The 17071-nt window shown below is 47.9% G+C and overlaps 1 protein-coding gene across 1 annotated transcript in view; it reads left to right on the top strand.

Annotated features, from left to right (window-relative positions):
* The window catches only part of adcy6a (adenylate cyclase 6a), a 29527-nt gene that overhangs the window by 170 nt on the left and 12286 nt on the right, over window positions 1–17071 (top strand). Inside the window, exons 1-3 of the mRNA XM_068306523.1 lie at window positions 1–18; window positions 2188–2431; window positions 3330–4275. The exon at window positions 1–18 is cut by the window's left edge and continues 170 nt beyond it. Of these exons, the coding sequence (XP_068162624.1) occupies window positions 2412–2431; window positions 3330–4275 (966 nt within the window). The 5' untranslated portion in view covers window positions 1–18; window positions 2188–2411. The remainder of the gene's footprint in view (window positions 19–2187; window positions 2432–3329; window positions 4276–17071) is intronic.

Below are 17071 nucleotides of genomic sequence, written 5' to 3'. Positions count from 1 at the left end.
AACCAGAGGATGATCGCGGTGAGTGGGTCCCCCCGCGGGCCGACACGGATCATACATGTTCTCCGGTCACATTAACGCCTCCGCCGCTCTCCGTTAACCCCCCAACCCCCCCCCACCTCTCTCCGTGGGAGTGGGTGACACGGCCGGTGACGGTTCACCGAGGCCTCGTCTCCCGCGGGTGGCGGTGGAGGATCCACGGGCAGTGCGTGTTTTCCGTTACCACAACATTTCAGTGGGAAATAAAAGGATGAACCGCATCAGAGTGGGGGGGGGGGGGTTGGGGGTGTGTGTGTGTGTGTGTGTGGGGGGGGGGGGTAGGACTCCGGTTACCGTCCCCACGGACCCGCGTTCGGCTGATGATCCGGCGCGTTTCTCCCAACTTCCACGCGTCCTGATCCCTCCGGACTTCGCGGTTCGTGGATGACGCGTCCACCCGCGGCTCGTGCGCTGATGCTGTGGAATGCACCGCATCAAAAACCCTCCGTCCCTGCGTGATTTCACGCCAATACGCGCGGGGGGTGGGGGGGTGGGGGGTAAACGTGTCACCGCGGGGCGCGTTTGGGCCAGAACGGAACGGTTTAACGGTTTTAACGGTTTACCCCCCCCCCCCCCCGCTCCGGTTGTCACACCAGGCCGTGATGTTATGTAACGACAAGCCTACGCCGTTTTGAACGCGGGCCCCTCCACGCACGGTGCGTGGACGCTGCGTGGCGCGCATCCGCGCAGCGGCTCGTCCACAGATCCTCAGGACCCCCGGAGCCGTTACCGACAGACGGTCGGTAACGGCTCCGGGTCGTTCCAGCGGCTGCGGTTATTTATTTTTTGTCATTAGTTGGAGCCACAGATAAAAACCGGGGGGTGGGGGGGGGTGTTTGGGGGGGGGGGGGGTGGGGGGTGTTTGGGGGGGGTGTTATGGGAACACAATGAATGACTTTATTCCCGTGGATCGTGTTCAGTGTGGCGGCTGTCCGGTTGAAATGTCCCCTAGGAGTAGTCAGTGACCCCCCCTCCCTTACCCGCACCCCCCTCCCTTACCCGCACCCCCCCCCCCTCTAACGCGAGTGGGGAAACCGGAGTACAGCCAAGCGACATGTAATCACGCACACCAGGCGGCTGGCAGCACCGCGACGCGCAGCCTGGTCGACCTTCTGCAGGGGAGGTGTGTGTGTGTGTGTGTGTGTGTGTGTGTGTGTGTGTGTGTGTGTGTGTGTGTGTGTGTGTGTGTGTGTGTGTGTGTGTGTGTGTGTGTGTGTGTGTGTGTGTGTGTGTGTGTGTGAAGGGGGCGGGCTGGCTCTGCTTCAGGGATCGGACCCATCCGTGCCAGAAGGCGAACGCAGGAGATTCTATTTCCGCTCCCCCAACGGAGCTGCTCCCTCCGGGTGAACCGCGGTAGAGGAAGCCTCACGCACCGCTCCGTTCACGCACCGCCCCGCACCGCGTGGATTCAGCTCGTTTGGAGGCCTGCAGGCAGTCGATGAGGCTGAAGTTTCTGCTTCAGCCAGAAAGAGAGAAAACTGAACCAGATCAGGTTAGGGGTTATAGGTCAGGTTAGGGTTTGGGTTAGGGGTTATAGTTCAGGTTAGGGGTTATAGTTTGGGTTAGGGGTTATAGTTCAGGTTAGGGTTTATAGTTCAGGTTAGGGGTTATAGGTCAGGTTACGGGTTATAGTTCGGGTTAGGGGTTAAGTCAGGGTTGGGGTTATCTTTAGGGTCTAAATCGAACAGTCAGATATAATAATCTGCTCTGGTAGCCCAGGTTCTGCTCTGGTAGCCCGGTATCTGCTCTGGTAGCCCAGGTTCTGCTCTGGTAGCCCAGGTTCTGCTCTGGTAGCCCAGGTTCTGCTCTGGTAGAACCCGGGCTAGAATCCTGCTATTTCGGGCCATCCTGCCTCCGTGACCCCCTCCTCCCCCCTCTGGTTCAAAGTTCTCACGCTTGAGATGAAACCTGAAATCTGTGTTTCTCAGATGATGATGATGATGATGATGATGAGCTTGGTTTCCTTCCTCCTGTGGGATGGAGACGGTTGCTAACGGAGCTAAACATGGAGTTAAACACGCGTCCGGCGTCTTTAACGTGACGACTTGACGGGCTGGATGTCCACACTGCGTCGTCGCCAGTCTGTTCAGATCTATTTTGATGCTGGTTTTCCTGTTTATCCACCCTGTGTGTTTCTGATGTTTCCTGCAGGCCCAGCAGAACCCGTGGCGGTAGACCCCCCAGCAGCTTATTATTAGCCCCGCTCTCTGATCGCCGGCTCCGGAAAACACATCTGGGACGAAGTGCCTGCCTGCCACGCCCTCTGACCCCGCCCAGGCCTGCCGCCTGGCAGCGTGGCCCTCACACACTCACGTCTTCACAATTCTGTCCACGGGATAAATGAGAGAACCGGTTCCACGGGAACGGGCTGGGACATGTACCAGAACCCCCACAGGTGAGACGCCCCGTCCCAGGGCAACGGCGCTGCAGCCGGTCCTGCTCCGTAACGGGCGTTTATCGGGCGTTCCTTTAACAGGCGTTCCTTTAACAGGCGTTCCTTTAACGGGCGTTCCTTTAACAGGCGTTCCTTTATCGGGCATTCCTGTAACGGGCGTTCCTATGTCGGGCGTTCCTTTAACAGGCGTTCCTTTAACAGGTGTTCCTTTATCGGGCGTTCCTTTAACGGACGTTCCTTTAACAGGCGTTCCTTTAACGGGCGTTCCTTTAACGGGCGTTCCTTTATCGGGCGTTCCTTTAACGGGCGTTCCTATGTCGGCCGTTCCTTTAACAGGCATTCCTTTAACGGGCGTTCCTTTAACGGGCATTCCTGTAACAGGCGTTCCTATGTTGGGCGTTTCTTTAACGGGCATTCCTTTATCGGGCGTTCCTTTAACGGGCATTCCTGTATCGGGCGTTCCTATGTCGGGCGTTCCTTTAACGGGCGTTCCTTTATCGGGCGTTCATTTTACGGGCGTTTCTTTAATGGATGTTCTCTAACGGGCATTCGTATAACGGGCATTTCATTGGCGGACGTTCCTTCTGCGGGCGTTCCTCTAACAGGCGTTCCTTCAATGGGCGTTCGTTTAACGGGCGTTCCTTCAGCGGGCGTGCCTCTAACGGGCGTTCCTTCAACGGGCGTTCTTCTAACGGGCATTCCTCTAACGGGCGTTCCTCTAACGGGCGTTCCTCTAACGGGCGTTCCTCTAACGGGCGTTCCTTTAACGGGCGTTCCTCTAACGGGCGTTCCTCTAACGGGCGTTCCTCTAACGGGCGTTCCTTTAACGGGCGTTCCTCTAACGGGCGTTCCTCTAACGGGCGTTCCTCTAACGGGCGTTCCTGTCTTTGTCCCACAGGATGTCCTGGTTCAGTGGGTTCCTAGTTGCCAGGGTGGACGACCGGAAGACCGCGTGGGGCGAGCGCAATGGCAAGAAGTCCAAGCGGAAGGGCGGCTCGTCGCTCTGCAACCCGCGTTACATGAGCTGCCTGCGGGACCCGGACGCCATGGAGCCGCCCTCCGGAGCCCCCCTCCATCAGCACCACCACCACCGCGGAGGGGTGGCGGGGGCGATGGGCGGCGGGGGCAACTTCGGCGTCCGTTGCGGATGGCAGGAAGACCACTACGGCAAAAGGGGCGGAGCCCCCGGGGAAGGGGTGGGGCTGAAATCGGTCGACTTGGGCTTCGAGGACGGGGAGCTGAAAGGGAGGAAGGGCGGGTGCAACGGTGGGAGCGGGGACGCGGGCGACGAGGGGCCCAACGGGGCCGGGGGGGTGCTGACGGCGGCCGACTGCTGGCTCCGGGTGGTGCGGGTGTTCCAGTCCAAGAAGTTCCAGTCCAGGAAGCTGGAGCGGCTCTACCAGCGCTACTTCTTCCGGCTGAACCAGAGCTCGCTCACGATGCTCATGGGGGTCCTGGTGATCGTGTGCGGCATCATGCTGACGTTCCACTGCGTCCACGCCCCGCCCCACGTGGCCTACGCCTCCGCCCTGTCCGTCGCCATGGCGCTCTTCATGGCGCTGATGGTGGTGTGCAACCGCAACGGCTTCCACCAGGACTACATGTGGATGGTGAGCTACCTGGTGATTGGCGTCCTGCTGACGGTGCAGGTGTTCGGGGTCCTCATGGTGGCGCCCAGGAGCGCGTCGGAGGGCATCTGGTGGTCCGTGTTCTTCATCTACATCATCTACACGCTGCTGCCGGTCAGGATGAGGGCGGCGGTGATGAGCGGCGCCCTGCTGTCCGTCATCCACGTGGCCACCACCTGGAACATCAACCAGGAAGACCGTTTTCTCTGGAAGCAGGTGAGACCCGCTGCTCCGGCTGGGGGGGCTGGGTTTACATCACTGGTGTAGGATGGTGTCACATCGGGGGGGTGGAGTCCAGGTGAAGCAACACAGGCTCCACCCCCTTCAGATGGTTTATGAAGCAGAGTCCAGAAAACATGGAGAATTATTACAGCATTCACCCCCCATCAGTAGAACCTCATTATAATACAGTAGAACCTCATTATAGTACAGTAGAACCTCATTATAGTACAGTAGAACCTCATTATAGTACAGTAGAACCTCATTATAGTACAGTAGAACCTCATTATAATACAGTAGAACCTCATTATAGTACAGTAGAACCTCATTATAGTACAGTAGAACCTCATTATAATACAGTAGAACCTCATTATAATACAGTAGAACCTCAGATTATAAAACAGTAGAATCTCAGATTATAAAACAGTAGATATGTGTTTAATCTGTTCTGTGACTGCTACTGTATGACTATCAGAGGTTCTACTGTATTATAATCTGAGGTTCTACTGTATTATAATCTGAGGTTCTACTGTATTATAATCTGAGGTTCTACTCTACTACTGAATATCTTGTCACGGCATTGGACGTTGGCGGTGGGATGCTGTTGTACGGGTCAAGCTGGCGCTTGCTGAGTGTGTTCCCTGCTGCTCGCTCACGTCGACTCCGGGACGGACTTGTGCTTCTGCTGCACAGAATGTTGTTTGTGCATCAAGGACTGAGAGGATAGCTGAAGGTCAGCGGGCTGAATGCTCCGCCCCTGTGTGTGTGTGTGTGTGTGTGTGTGTGTGTGTGTGTGTGTGTGTGTGTGTGTGTGTGTGTGTGTGTGTGTGTGTGTGTGTGTGTGACAGTAGGAGAATACCATGATATAAAGCAGTATCACTCTGTGCTCTGGCACAAGGGACGCTTTGTACTTGTCCTCCATGGTGGGGTGCCAGGGTGAGCCGGGGGGGTGGGGCTACAGTATGGCGGCGCTTCTAATCGCCGTTTGAGGAACAGTTAGAGACCAGTGCACGAAGATAACCGGCCGGCCCGATCCCGATTCGGGATCCGATTCGGGATCCGATTCGGGATCCGATTCGGGATCCGATTCGGGATCCGTGGGAACCCGGACGCCACTTTGTGTTCTACAGTTCCATGCGTGATTAACCGCCGTGTAATCCATCACAAGCGTCCCTGAGGTCGCCCAGCGTGACGCAGCGGGAACACGCCATCCGTCAGCGCTCCGTCTCCGTACCGGTGCTTCCTCTTTCTCCGGTCACTCATTAACCTGGAGCTGAGGTGGTGTTTGAGGAACCGCCTCAACGCAGGCCTGCTCCGTGCGCTGGGGCTGATGGGAAACGAGCCCGTGCAGTGGGGACTTTGGACAGGGACGAGGGTTCTTCATCCTGATGCTGATGATTCTCCTGGTTAATAACGGCGTCACACGTGAGAACTACAACCGCACAGGGATGCGTTCAATGTCAGCGTAAATGTCAGCACCGCCACAGGGGGCTATCAAGGTTTTGTCCTAGGCCTTAAAACTTAGCATTACTGCTCATCAGCTCATGTCATATAGAGCAACATGACTCCAAATCAGTATCATTGATTAGTATTGATGGACGATTATCTGTTCTGTAAAGACAACAAACTATTAAACGTTTATTTTTGTGTGACGCTGTCGGCGCGTTGACCCTGTTTGTGGGTTCTGTTGCACTCTTAGGACATGAGGGTTCCCTCCCAAAGGTCTCTCCTCTCCACGACTTCCACTCCTATTTACATGCAACACTTGAATTTGGATTCTGTCACCACGGAAACACACATTAAGAACTTGGAACCACATCAGTAGCGCCTTTATTTACTGTTATTACTATGTAATTACTCACACGGAGACCTCAGAGGGCACAGAGAGCGTCCACGTGATGGGAATGGTTTTTAAAGAACATTTTGATAACTTCAAGACAAAATTTGCATTTTTTTTTTTGCGCGTATTCTTCAAAGCGAAGCTTTTTATCGACAAGAGTCGAACGATTTGGGACGATTGCTTTTAGCCAATCACACAACGGCTCTGAGGGTCTGGGTCTGACTCCGTCAGCGAGTCTTAATGGACCTCATCGGGTTTGATCCCTTCCTGTCCTGACAGAAGCTCCCCCATGCGTTTCTCTATCCTGGCGTTGGTGTGTGTGTGTGTGTGTGTTTGTGTGTGTGTGTGTGTGTGTGTGTGTGTGTGTGTGTGTGTGTGTGTTTTTCCAGCTGCACAAAGCAGAATGGAGAACTTCCCTCTCACGTCATTCTAGTCTGAAGTGCCTCTCATGTTTCCGCGTCTGTGATCCTCAGCCGAAATCAAATAACCATATTTACATTACACACGTCCATACCACACCCATCAGGACACACACACACACACACACACACACACACACACACACACACACATCTCTATCCAGGATGGAACCAGCAGATCGATCCGTCCTGCTTTTCCGTTTCTCAGACAATTGTCTTTTTTTTTTTTTTGTCGCTAAAACATCTGAATTTTGAAAATTCTTGTCCACCTAGCACCATTTTCTTTCTGCCCCCCCCCTTCCCTTGATCGTCCACGTCGCTGTGTGGATGCTGTGGACACGAGTGCTATGAGAGGTCAAAGACTGCTTCCTAAAAATACTCGGCCCTCGGCGTTTGGGCTCGGCGTTGCGTCACAGGGAGCCGTCTTATCAGAGCCTGCGTCAGCAACAGGCAGGTCAGAGCAACCCCCCCCCCCGGTCCCTGTGCACACACACACACACACACACACACACACACACACACACACACACTGGACTGTGTTTTCACATCACGGGAGTCGTGGCTGATTCTGTGCATTCACACACACGACCGCGGTGCGTTTATCCGTCTGTTTTGTGCGTTAGTGAAGCGGAACGTGATGCTTCTCAGACCGCAGCGGAGACCGAAGGGTTAAGCCTCCTAACCCCTTTATTCTGCAGATAAAATAAGATAAGATAAGATAAAATGAGATAATCTCAACGTGCTTTTCGTTTCTGCACAAGTCAAACTTTTCCAAATGGATGTTTGCTCAATTTTTGAATTTCCAGGATGTCAGAGAATAAATTTATTTCATCTCACGCCGGAATCACCTCCATCCACGTCCTCAGCAACGCCAACCGGAGACGATCACCTGTGTGAAGCTGCAGCTATAGAATAAGACATCCTGTACGGAGGAAGAGGAGGAGGAGGAAGAGGAGGGGGCGGTGTGATGGGAGGAGAATCTCCCCACGCAGAGCTTTCACCGCCGCCTGATAAATAATTTGTGTGTTAATGCAGCTGCACAGTTTGCTCAGGACCAGGATGGGTGCTGACGGATGGGAACACACACACATGCACACACACACACGCACACACACACACACACACACACACACACACACACACAGACACACACGCGGGAGATTCACATACAATAGTTTGCAGAGCATCAAAATTTAAGCGCTGACACACCCGAATGTGATCGCGTTGCATAATTGTTTCTGTCTGTTAATACATTTTGCATGTGTATCTACACACACACACACACACACACACACACACACACACACACACACACACACACACACACACACACACACACACACACACATGTCAAGTCTGCCAATCAGCCAATCTGCGGAGCGAAACGAGTGCCAGAGAATCAGTTTAGCATCACTTCTGAGAATGACGGGGGGGGGGGGTAAACAGCATCGCTGAGTGTCTCTCTCTCTCTCTCTCAGCGCTTGTGTTCAGTCGGTGGAGCGGTCGCCATGGAAACAACTACAACTCAAGCTGTCGGGGCCGCGTTCATCTCGCTCGGCGTACAGTTTGGTAAAAACAAAAAACAGAAAAAGAAAAAGGAATCAGGTCAGAATTGATTTCTGCTGCTGGCGTCTCCTTCTGAGAATCTGGGAGCTGAACCGGGCGGGGCCGTGTGTGTGTGTGTGTGTGTGTGTGTGTGTGTGTGTGTGTGTGTGTGTGTGTGTGTGTGTGTGTGTCTGACTTATAGACGGGCTGTTTGCCTGCCTGGATGGATGCCTGCTTTGTTTTCCTCCCCCTGCTGTCGAAATGTGACATTCCATAATTAAACACGGCGATGACAGAGAAGAGGTCATGTGAGTGGAGCTGGTGGGGGTGGGATGGATGGGGGGGGGGGGTTGGGTTGCACAGGATGTTGTTTGCCAGTTGTGTGGCGATCTGCTGGGCTCAGTAACACGCAGACAGTGAAGAAGCGTGTTTTAAAGGGGTCGTTGACCCCGACCCGGGTCGGTGATTCCACGAGTGTCGCTCGTGTGAATTTCTTTGACACCAGTAATTGTTTTTATTGACAATCACGGCTCGCTTTGCATTCCGTCGGTGTTGACACAGCTGCTCTAATGGACTTTACTCCACGGCGGCGGGTCGTCCTTGAGCCGGCGGAGCGTCCGCGGCACTGGAGCACGGCGTCCTCCAGAAAAACTCGATAAAATGAGCGAGAAGGTTTTCATTGGCTGATCTCTAAATCAGAAACACTCCAGCGTGACCCACGGTCTCCACAGTAGTCACACACACTGTTATGGGGTGTCGCCGTTTGGTGTCGGGGCCCCCGGCGCGTCCGTCAGATCAGAATCCTGACGTGAACTGTTCTCAGTTGACTCAATGCTACCAGAAACAAATTAGTGATAATAAATTATTGTAAATAATTTTTATATAATATTATATATAATATTATATATATATTATATTTTTGGGACCTATAGAAGTAAGCTGTGTAACTGTTTTCTGTGTGAAATCACTCTGTCGTCGTTGGAAATGTTTTGTGAGCTGCTTTCTCGGTGCAGCGCAATGCATTCTGGGTTTTTATAGCGAGATGTGAACAGAAGAGTGAATATGGGCAATAATGCATTTTGTGTCTTTACTACAAATATGTAAAAATTAGTGTAGAGTGACCCCTCGTTCCTCGCGGTTAATGCGTTCCAGGAACCACACGCGATTAACGAATTCCACGATAGAATGACAAACTATTTATCGACGGTAATTTAAACGTTTATGAACCTTACCCATACTGATATTAAACCAACTTTATATGGGTCAAATTTTTATGTAATAATTTATATTTCTATCATATTATATTAAAGTATATTTATGAATCTTTCTACTGAAAATATAACAAAAAAAACAACTCATTTGTTTTTCTTTGATTCCTGGTCACCAGTGACAGCGATGGTGAGCAGGAACCGAGAAAAACATGTGAAAATATTCGTTTTTTGAGCTGAAACCATGGGTTTTGATGTGGGAGGTGTTCTGTGTGGACCCCCCCCCCCTTCCCTCGATGGCGAGGGGAGCGGCGCCGGCAGGCGGGGCTTCGCTCTCTATCAGTGGATGTGGGTCTGGTCACTACAGATAAGGGTGAGCTGGTTGTGTGTCGACACGAGGCCCAGCCTGAGTACACAGAGGCTGCAGCTGCCTGGCACCACACGTACACACACACACACACACACACACACACACACACACACACACACACACACACACACACACACACACACACACTTTCATGACAGTGGACACGAGTGGAAGAAATAAAATGAAAGAATAGTAGAATAAATAAGTGAGGCCCTCAAGAAAAGAGCGATAAGCATCCAGGCCTACAGGGGGGGCCCGGTGGGGGCGGGGTGGGGGAGGTTGTCACCAGTGGATCTGCTGGAGTGGGCTTCACACAGCCTGATCCAACACAGATGCTCTAAGGAGTTCCAGATGCTCCTCAAAGGCCAATGAGCTCCGACGTGCTCTCTGATTGGCCGCGGTTCAACAACAATATCCCATCAGTCACTGCCCCCCCCCAACCCCCCCCCCCCCCATCTGGGAAAAGCTCTTATAAATTTAGTGTCTTGTTCTTCACACACTTTTCTGGATCGCGCTGTCCAGTTAAATGTTTTTTCCATCTCACGATGAGAAATCGCTTCTGGCTCCATTCTAGTGACCTCAGGATAAAAAACGTCTCCAGAGCGTTTGAAGGGAAACTCAAAGGATTTCTGTTGAACTCCTCCCTGACTCAGTCGTGATCACAATCCTATTTATTTTAATGAAATCAGCAATATTCATCATTTAATTATTGGTTTTTGCAAAACCAGTGATGTGATAGCAAAAGTATGAGGAGTAGATCTCATGTCGTCTAGCCTAGCCTGGCTAGCAAGGGCTAACTGTTAGCATGTGTTAGCTTGCTACATTAGTTCATTTTGTGAAGACTGGCTGTTAAAGTCTTGGCTAATGTTAGCAGGTCTGTTTAGCGACTCAGGATTGTTCGCTATGTGTCAAACAGAAAAAGTGAAAAAATTTTATTTTTATTTTTTTCATTTAAAAATTAAATTAATTAAAAATTTAAATTAACATTAGCGGCAATGTTTAGCGATCCAGATTCATTTGCTATGTGTCAAACAGTAAAATTTAATTTTATTTATTTTTTATTAAAAAAACTGAATTAATTAAAATTTAAAATTAACATTAGAAGCCCTGTTTAGCGACCCATGTGTCAAACAGCGAAATTTAATTTTTAATTTTACATTTTAAATTTAAATTTTTTATATTTAAAAACATGAAATTAATTAAAATTTTTAATTAACGCCACGAGTCCTGTTTAGCGACCCAGGTTCGTACGCTATGTGTCAAACAGCAAAAATTTAATTTTAAATTTTGATTTTTTTTAATTAAAAAAAAGAAAGAAATTAATTTAAAATTAAAATTGACGTTAGCATCCCTGTTTAGCAACCCAGGTTTTTACTCTATGTGTCAAACAGCGAAATACAACGAAATGACGATGGAAACGTTTGCCTTCCTTTTACATAATCTTATCCTCTGGTCGCAGAAAGTCATGAAGACATTTTATAATTCTTGGAATTCGCTTCTACCTGCTGCTAAGGTGTGTTTTTTCTCTTTTAAATTGGCCACTTGTGAGTCATAAAAAGAGTCACGGCCTTTTTCTGTCACGTTAGCTCGAGGCTGTTGGCGACAACCCCCATCCTATTAGCTCCAGTGCTACTGAGTTAGCATGTGGGTTAGCTCGCTGCTTTAAATCCCTTCATCAACACATTCACAGTGTGTGTGAGCCGGTCCTGGATGCTCACGCGCTAACGTTGTCGCGTCTTTTCTGTCTCTCCTGGTCTTTCTTTGCCTCCTGTTGGAACTTGAGTCAATATTAGCTCAGATCGCACGACGTTGGCCAAACATTGGTTAGCACTCACCCTCCAACCGGTTTCCCAACTTTAACCTCGACTGGCGCCGCCATCAAGAACACATCCGAGCACCCTTCAGTGTTTAAAACGGCCCCACAGGAAACTCTGATATAAGTCAGAGAGAATCTTTTATTTTTGGCAGCGACAGCTGCAAAGAGGACAGGAAATGTAGGAGAAAGACGAGGGAAAGACAAACAACTAAATCTAGGAGCTAATATTAGCTCAGTGCGCTAACTAGTTACAGCTGATCAAGTGTGCAACCATCAAGAACACAGTATTTTCCGCACCTAAAATCCTCTAATTTTCTCAAAAACCAACCGTGCGCCTTATAATCCAGTGTGCTTTATTTATGAAAACAGTTTTAAAATAATCCATTCATTGAAGGTGAGCCTTATAATCCAGTGCGCTTTATAATCCAGTGCGCTTTATAATCCAGTGCGCCTTACTATAGAACTGTAAATAGTCGACAGGTGAAAAAACCAATTTAGCTTTTGTCTCTGTCGTACGCTATGAGTCAAACAGCGAAATTTAATTTTTAATTTTAATTTTCCTTATAATTTAAAAAAAAATTTAATTAAAAATTAAAATTAACATTAGCCGCCCTTTTTAGCAACCTAGGTTTATGTGTCAAACAGCGACATTTAAATTTTAAATTTAAATTTTTTATTTTTAAATTTTATATTTTTTTAAATTAATTTTTTTAAATTAATTAAAAAATAAAATTAACATTAGCCGCCCTTTTTAGCGACATAGGTTTGTACGCTATGTGTCAAACAGCGAAATAAAATTTTGATATTTAATGGTAAATCTACGTTTGAGTTCACACTAACATTTAAATAAAATGTGTTCTTGAGCCTGAAGGACCGACCCCGTCCTCCCACTGATGCCGCCCCCCCCACACCCCAAACCTCCCTGATCCTGGGTGGGGGCCTGCAGGTCCTTCGGAGGCGGCTGTGGAATGTGGGTGATAGCTGCTAAGTGAAAGCGGCGCCGCCGTCGCTGCGACTTCACAGCTCTGTGGGTGTGGGTCTCAGGCCAACGCCGAGCAGAACCTTCACAAGCCGGAGAGAGAAGCACCCGGGGGGGGGGGTGCGTCTCTCTCCAATCAAATTACAGGATTCTCTAAATTTTACCTGTTTGAGTCCAATTTCGACCATTTTTTTTGGTTTCCTCCCAAGAAATATCTGTTTCTGACTGCTGAACGTTCTGCGATGTTTGACAGTTACCGTCTGTTTGCTGCTTTTAGAGATATTCAGCTATCAATCTGCAAACAGCTGCTTAGAAAACTAAAAGCACATCGTCATGACGATGAAACGAGAAGCTGAGGATGCTCAGCAGTCAGGTGATTCGCCGTCTTTTGTTCCGCTCATGTGAAACCTGAGATTTGAGCTGATTTAGAGGATTTAGAGGATCTTATCTTGGTGTTTTCATTCGTGTCCGTCTCGTAGGAAGTGCTTTAATTCCTCATTCGTCCGTTCTGTCCCACATTGCTGCCCCAGACTCTGAAACGGGGGCCTGATGGCCTTAAAAGTCAATGTTTATACTGGCGGTGTCAGGACCACAGACTTCCTGCTAAAGTAAATGGCTGCGGCGCTAAATCCATCATAAAGGAGAAGAAAAATTACAAATAAGCTTTATGACTGTTCCATTAGCTGTGTCCCATCCTGCCGTTTGGGACGTGGAGGAGCGGCGCTGCCGAGGTGCACGTCTCCCCCGACATCAGCTCCTCCACTCCTGGATTGATCTCAGACACATAGACATGGATTCTATTTATAGTCATCTGCTAAAGCGACCATCTGCTTCTCAAATCTCCAGGTTGTACGCAGAACACGTGATGCTAAATGTCGCCCCCAGTCCTTTACAGCACCCCATTACGCCTTTTTCTAACACCGTGAGGTAAAATAAAGGCAAAACAGCCCCCACGCTGAGCAGCCTGCCCCAGAAGAGCCTCAGGGCTGGTTTGCACTGGAAGTACGCTCACCTTCATTTATTTAAAGAGAGGCCGAGATCAACGATTACAATGCATACAGAGTGTAGGACGGGAACACCTTCACCTGTAAAACATGACGATAAAAAGTTGTTTCAAATTCTAGCCGGAAGCAAAAAAGTTATGACAAGAAACTGTCTGAAACCCCTGGTGCCCACTATAGATGAATGGATTGATATTAGTTATGACATTTATGTAATGGAGCTGCTGTCATACTCCTTCAAAGTCCAAAAGGACAGATTTTACAAAATTTGGAGAAAATGGACTGAGTATATCAAACCTGTAAGACTGGACTTCTCCTAAATTATTGAAAAAAGGTCAAGAAAATTTGACCTCGGTGTTGTTGAGATTGTTTGTTTGGTTTTTTTTTTAATTATTATTTTTATATGTAATTTTTTTTTGCTTTATATATATATATATATATATATAACAGCTTAAAAAAACAAACAAAAAAAACCATCAGCACCCGTAAACCTGATTTATTCAAACTATACGTCAGCAGGTGAGACGGGAAGAAGGCCGAGGATCGTTCCTCTGGCGCGGAGCCTCGTGTTCACGTCTAGATTCCACGTCTCCGTTGTTACCGTGACGGTTTTTGAGGCTCAGATAATCTTGGACGCTTGTGTTAAGTGTGAAACTGATTGATAATTAATAAGAAGGCTTGGAAAACACACAGGCAGTTGTCCAGGAAGTGCTTAGTGAATAAACAGAACGCGGCGCTGTTTGGGTCCGGATCTCCGTGCCAGGGACGACCGCCCAACCCCCTCATGTTGTGAGCGGCGGCGGTTGGACCGCACGCGTTCTGTTGTTATGATGACTTTATTGTTGATTTACATTCAACTTTATTCAGTTCTATCCTAGAATTTATTTACATATTTATATAATATTTATTCATTATATTTCTATCCCAGTAATTTCTTTATTACCTCACAAATCACACGTTATGTTCTCTGAGATATGCATTGATATTTCTTAATTATGAGACTATAATAAAATCATGTATTTGTTGGACATTAGAGTTGTTGGTAGAATCTTCTTTCCTACCTCTTGACACAAACCATCGCTCTATCGGCGTTTCTCTGCTCTTTAGTGAGGCTATATTATCTTTACGGTGAATGAAACGTTCAAACCTCGAGACGCCGTGACTTTTACGGCTGCTCCGTTCTGTGAAATGTGAATATTGTTGGGCATAGAAATTAATTTTTCACAGAAACAGGCTTTCAGATCTCTTCTGGATCTCAGCGGTGCCTCCATAGGGCCGGACTGATCATTAATGTATTGATTAAGAAGCCTAAGCTGTTGGCGGTGTTTTGAATGCATGATAATGTGTATGTGTGTGTGTGTGTGTGTGTGTGTGTGTGTGTGTGTGTGTGTGTGTGTGTGTGTGTGTGTGTGTGTGTGTGTGTGTGTATTAGTGCTGTTTTGCCTGTCCTGTCCAGATCGCAGCAGCGCTTACATAATGCCATTTTGATATGTAGAGATTAGGCTGAGGTCCTCTCCACAGACTGGCTGACTGCATGAGTTCGCCCCCCCTCCCCCACTGCCCCCACTCGCCCCATTCCTCCCTCCCCAGGAGGACATAATGACGGCTTTTGCAGCAACCCCCCCCCCCCATAATTCAGTAAAAAACAAATCCCAGTGACGTCATGTTCAATCCCTGGTTTATTTTGGTGCTCTGTCGTGACCTTTGACCTCACAGGGTTGAGCTGTGGAGGTGACATGGATCTACAGGTTCTGGGTCTGAGACAATTGGTGGATTGGGTGGTGCGTTTCCATAGAAAGGTGTTGTTGAGGACAGGATGCGAGCGGCGGCGGCGGCGTCGGCAGGTGATCGCCGTCAGGAGGCGGAGCTCTGCTGCAGGCCTCACCTGTGAACCTGCGACACGCTGCAGGCCTCATGTTGGTCCGCTGAGAGCGGTGTAAACAGATCTGACGCTGGCAGACCTCTGCCTCATGTCACCGTGGCCCACATCTCTCTCTGTCTCCAGAGCTGGCTCGCCCACCCTGGTTTTGACCCTCCTCATCCTCACATCGCGGTTTTCCTCTCCTTTCCCCTCCTTTCCTCTCTTTTGCTCCTGTTTTATCTGCGCCGCCGTTCCGCCTCTCTTCTCTTCTATTTATCTTCCAACCCTTTATTTGCTTTCTTTTTCCAGTCCTCTGGTCGTCGCCCGTCCGCTCCTGTTCTCCAGCCTGAAACCCTAAAGCGACGCCACCTTAACGCCTCGCCTGCTCCAATTATGATTCTTCCTTTTGTCATTTAATTCTCTTTTCTGTTAATCATTATCATGGAAACATATTTTTCCTAGACATTTTATTCATGCCTGCAGCTCACCTTTGTTCTGCTGTGTGGAACCGAGGCCTAACTAAATATAGAAACACCTGGATGGTTTTTATTCTTTTATTTTTTTTTATAGCCTTTCCAGGAAAACTGTGATAATCAAAATAATAATCATCATAATCATAATAATACATTGTTGTGGAGGAACATTATTCTTTCAAAACACAAGTCAAATAAACCGACGATCATTTCACAAACAGCTGGTAATGAGTTAGAGCACATGTGTTAAACTCAGGGCCCGGGGGCCAAATGTGGCCCTCCACATCATTCTATGTGGACCATGAGAGCATAAAAGGTCAGAGTGTCTAAAAGTAAATAGGTCAAAGTGTGCTTTGACCAAAACTACATTTCCCACAATGCAGTAGTTCAGCCCATTTTAACTCTGACTAAACGTAGTGAACAAAGTTAATGTCCTAACTTGTGTCTGATGTTATTTTTCTTTATTGATTGATAGTTTGATCCTTGATTGATGGAGTTCTGTGGGTTTAATAACCTGACAAATGAAAAGGATTTATGTTAGAACAGAGAAACAAACAAACATGTTTTTTCTGTCTAACTGTAATGTTTGGAACTGGAATCAGTCAGAAATTCAGTTATTTAACATTAAGGAGTAGTTACATTTAGTTACATTACACTGAGTTACATTTAGTTACATTTATTAGTTACATTAAGGAGTAGTTACATTTAGTTACATTACACTGAGTTACATTTAGTTACATTTATTAGTTACATTAAGGAGTAGTTACATTTAGTTACATTTATTAGTTACATTAAGGAGTAGTTACATTTAGTTACATTTATTAGTTACATTAAGGAGTAGTTACATTTAGTTACATTACACTGAGTTACATTTAGTTACATTTATTTGTTACATTAAGGAGTAGTTACATTTAGTTACATTTATTAGTTACATTAAAGAATAGTTACATTTAGTTACATTTATTAGTTACATGTGGCCCTCTGAGGAAAGCCGTTAGAGGAAGAGGCGGAGCCTCGACGTGTTTATGCTGATGATGTGATGCTGTGATTTTTACTGCGATGACGCGATTATTTAACTAGAGAGTGAAATAAAACAATCACATTATGGAAAGAGGAACACAAGTGAAGCATTGACAAGTCAAAAAGAAGAAGGGAGGGGTGGAGCGATCTCCCATACAAGTGGGAAAACAAGTGGATTTGAGTAATCAATACCTGATCAGGTCTTCAGGGATCATTCCAAACCCTGTTTCAAACTGATTTCATGTTAAAGAACATCTCAGC

This window comes from Antennarius striatus, chromosome 2 (assembly GCF_040054535.1).
Source record: "Antennarius striatus isolate MH-2024 chromosome 2, ASM4005453v1, whole genome shotgun sequence".
Classification (NCBI taxonomy): domain Eukaryota; kingdom Metazoa; phylum Chordata; class Actinopteri; order Lophiiformes; family Antennariidae; genus Antennarius; species Antennarius striatus.
This window is presented reverse-complemented; position numbering and strand designations above follow the sequence as displayed.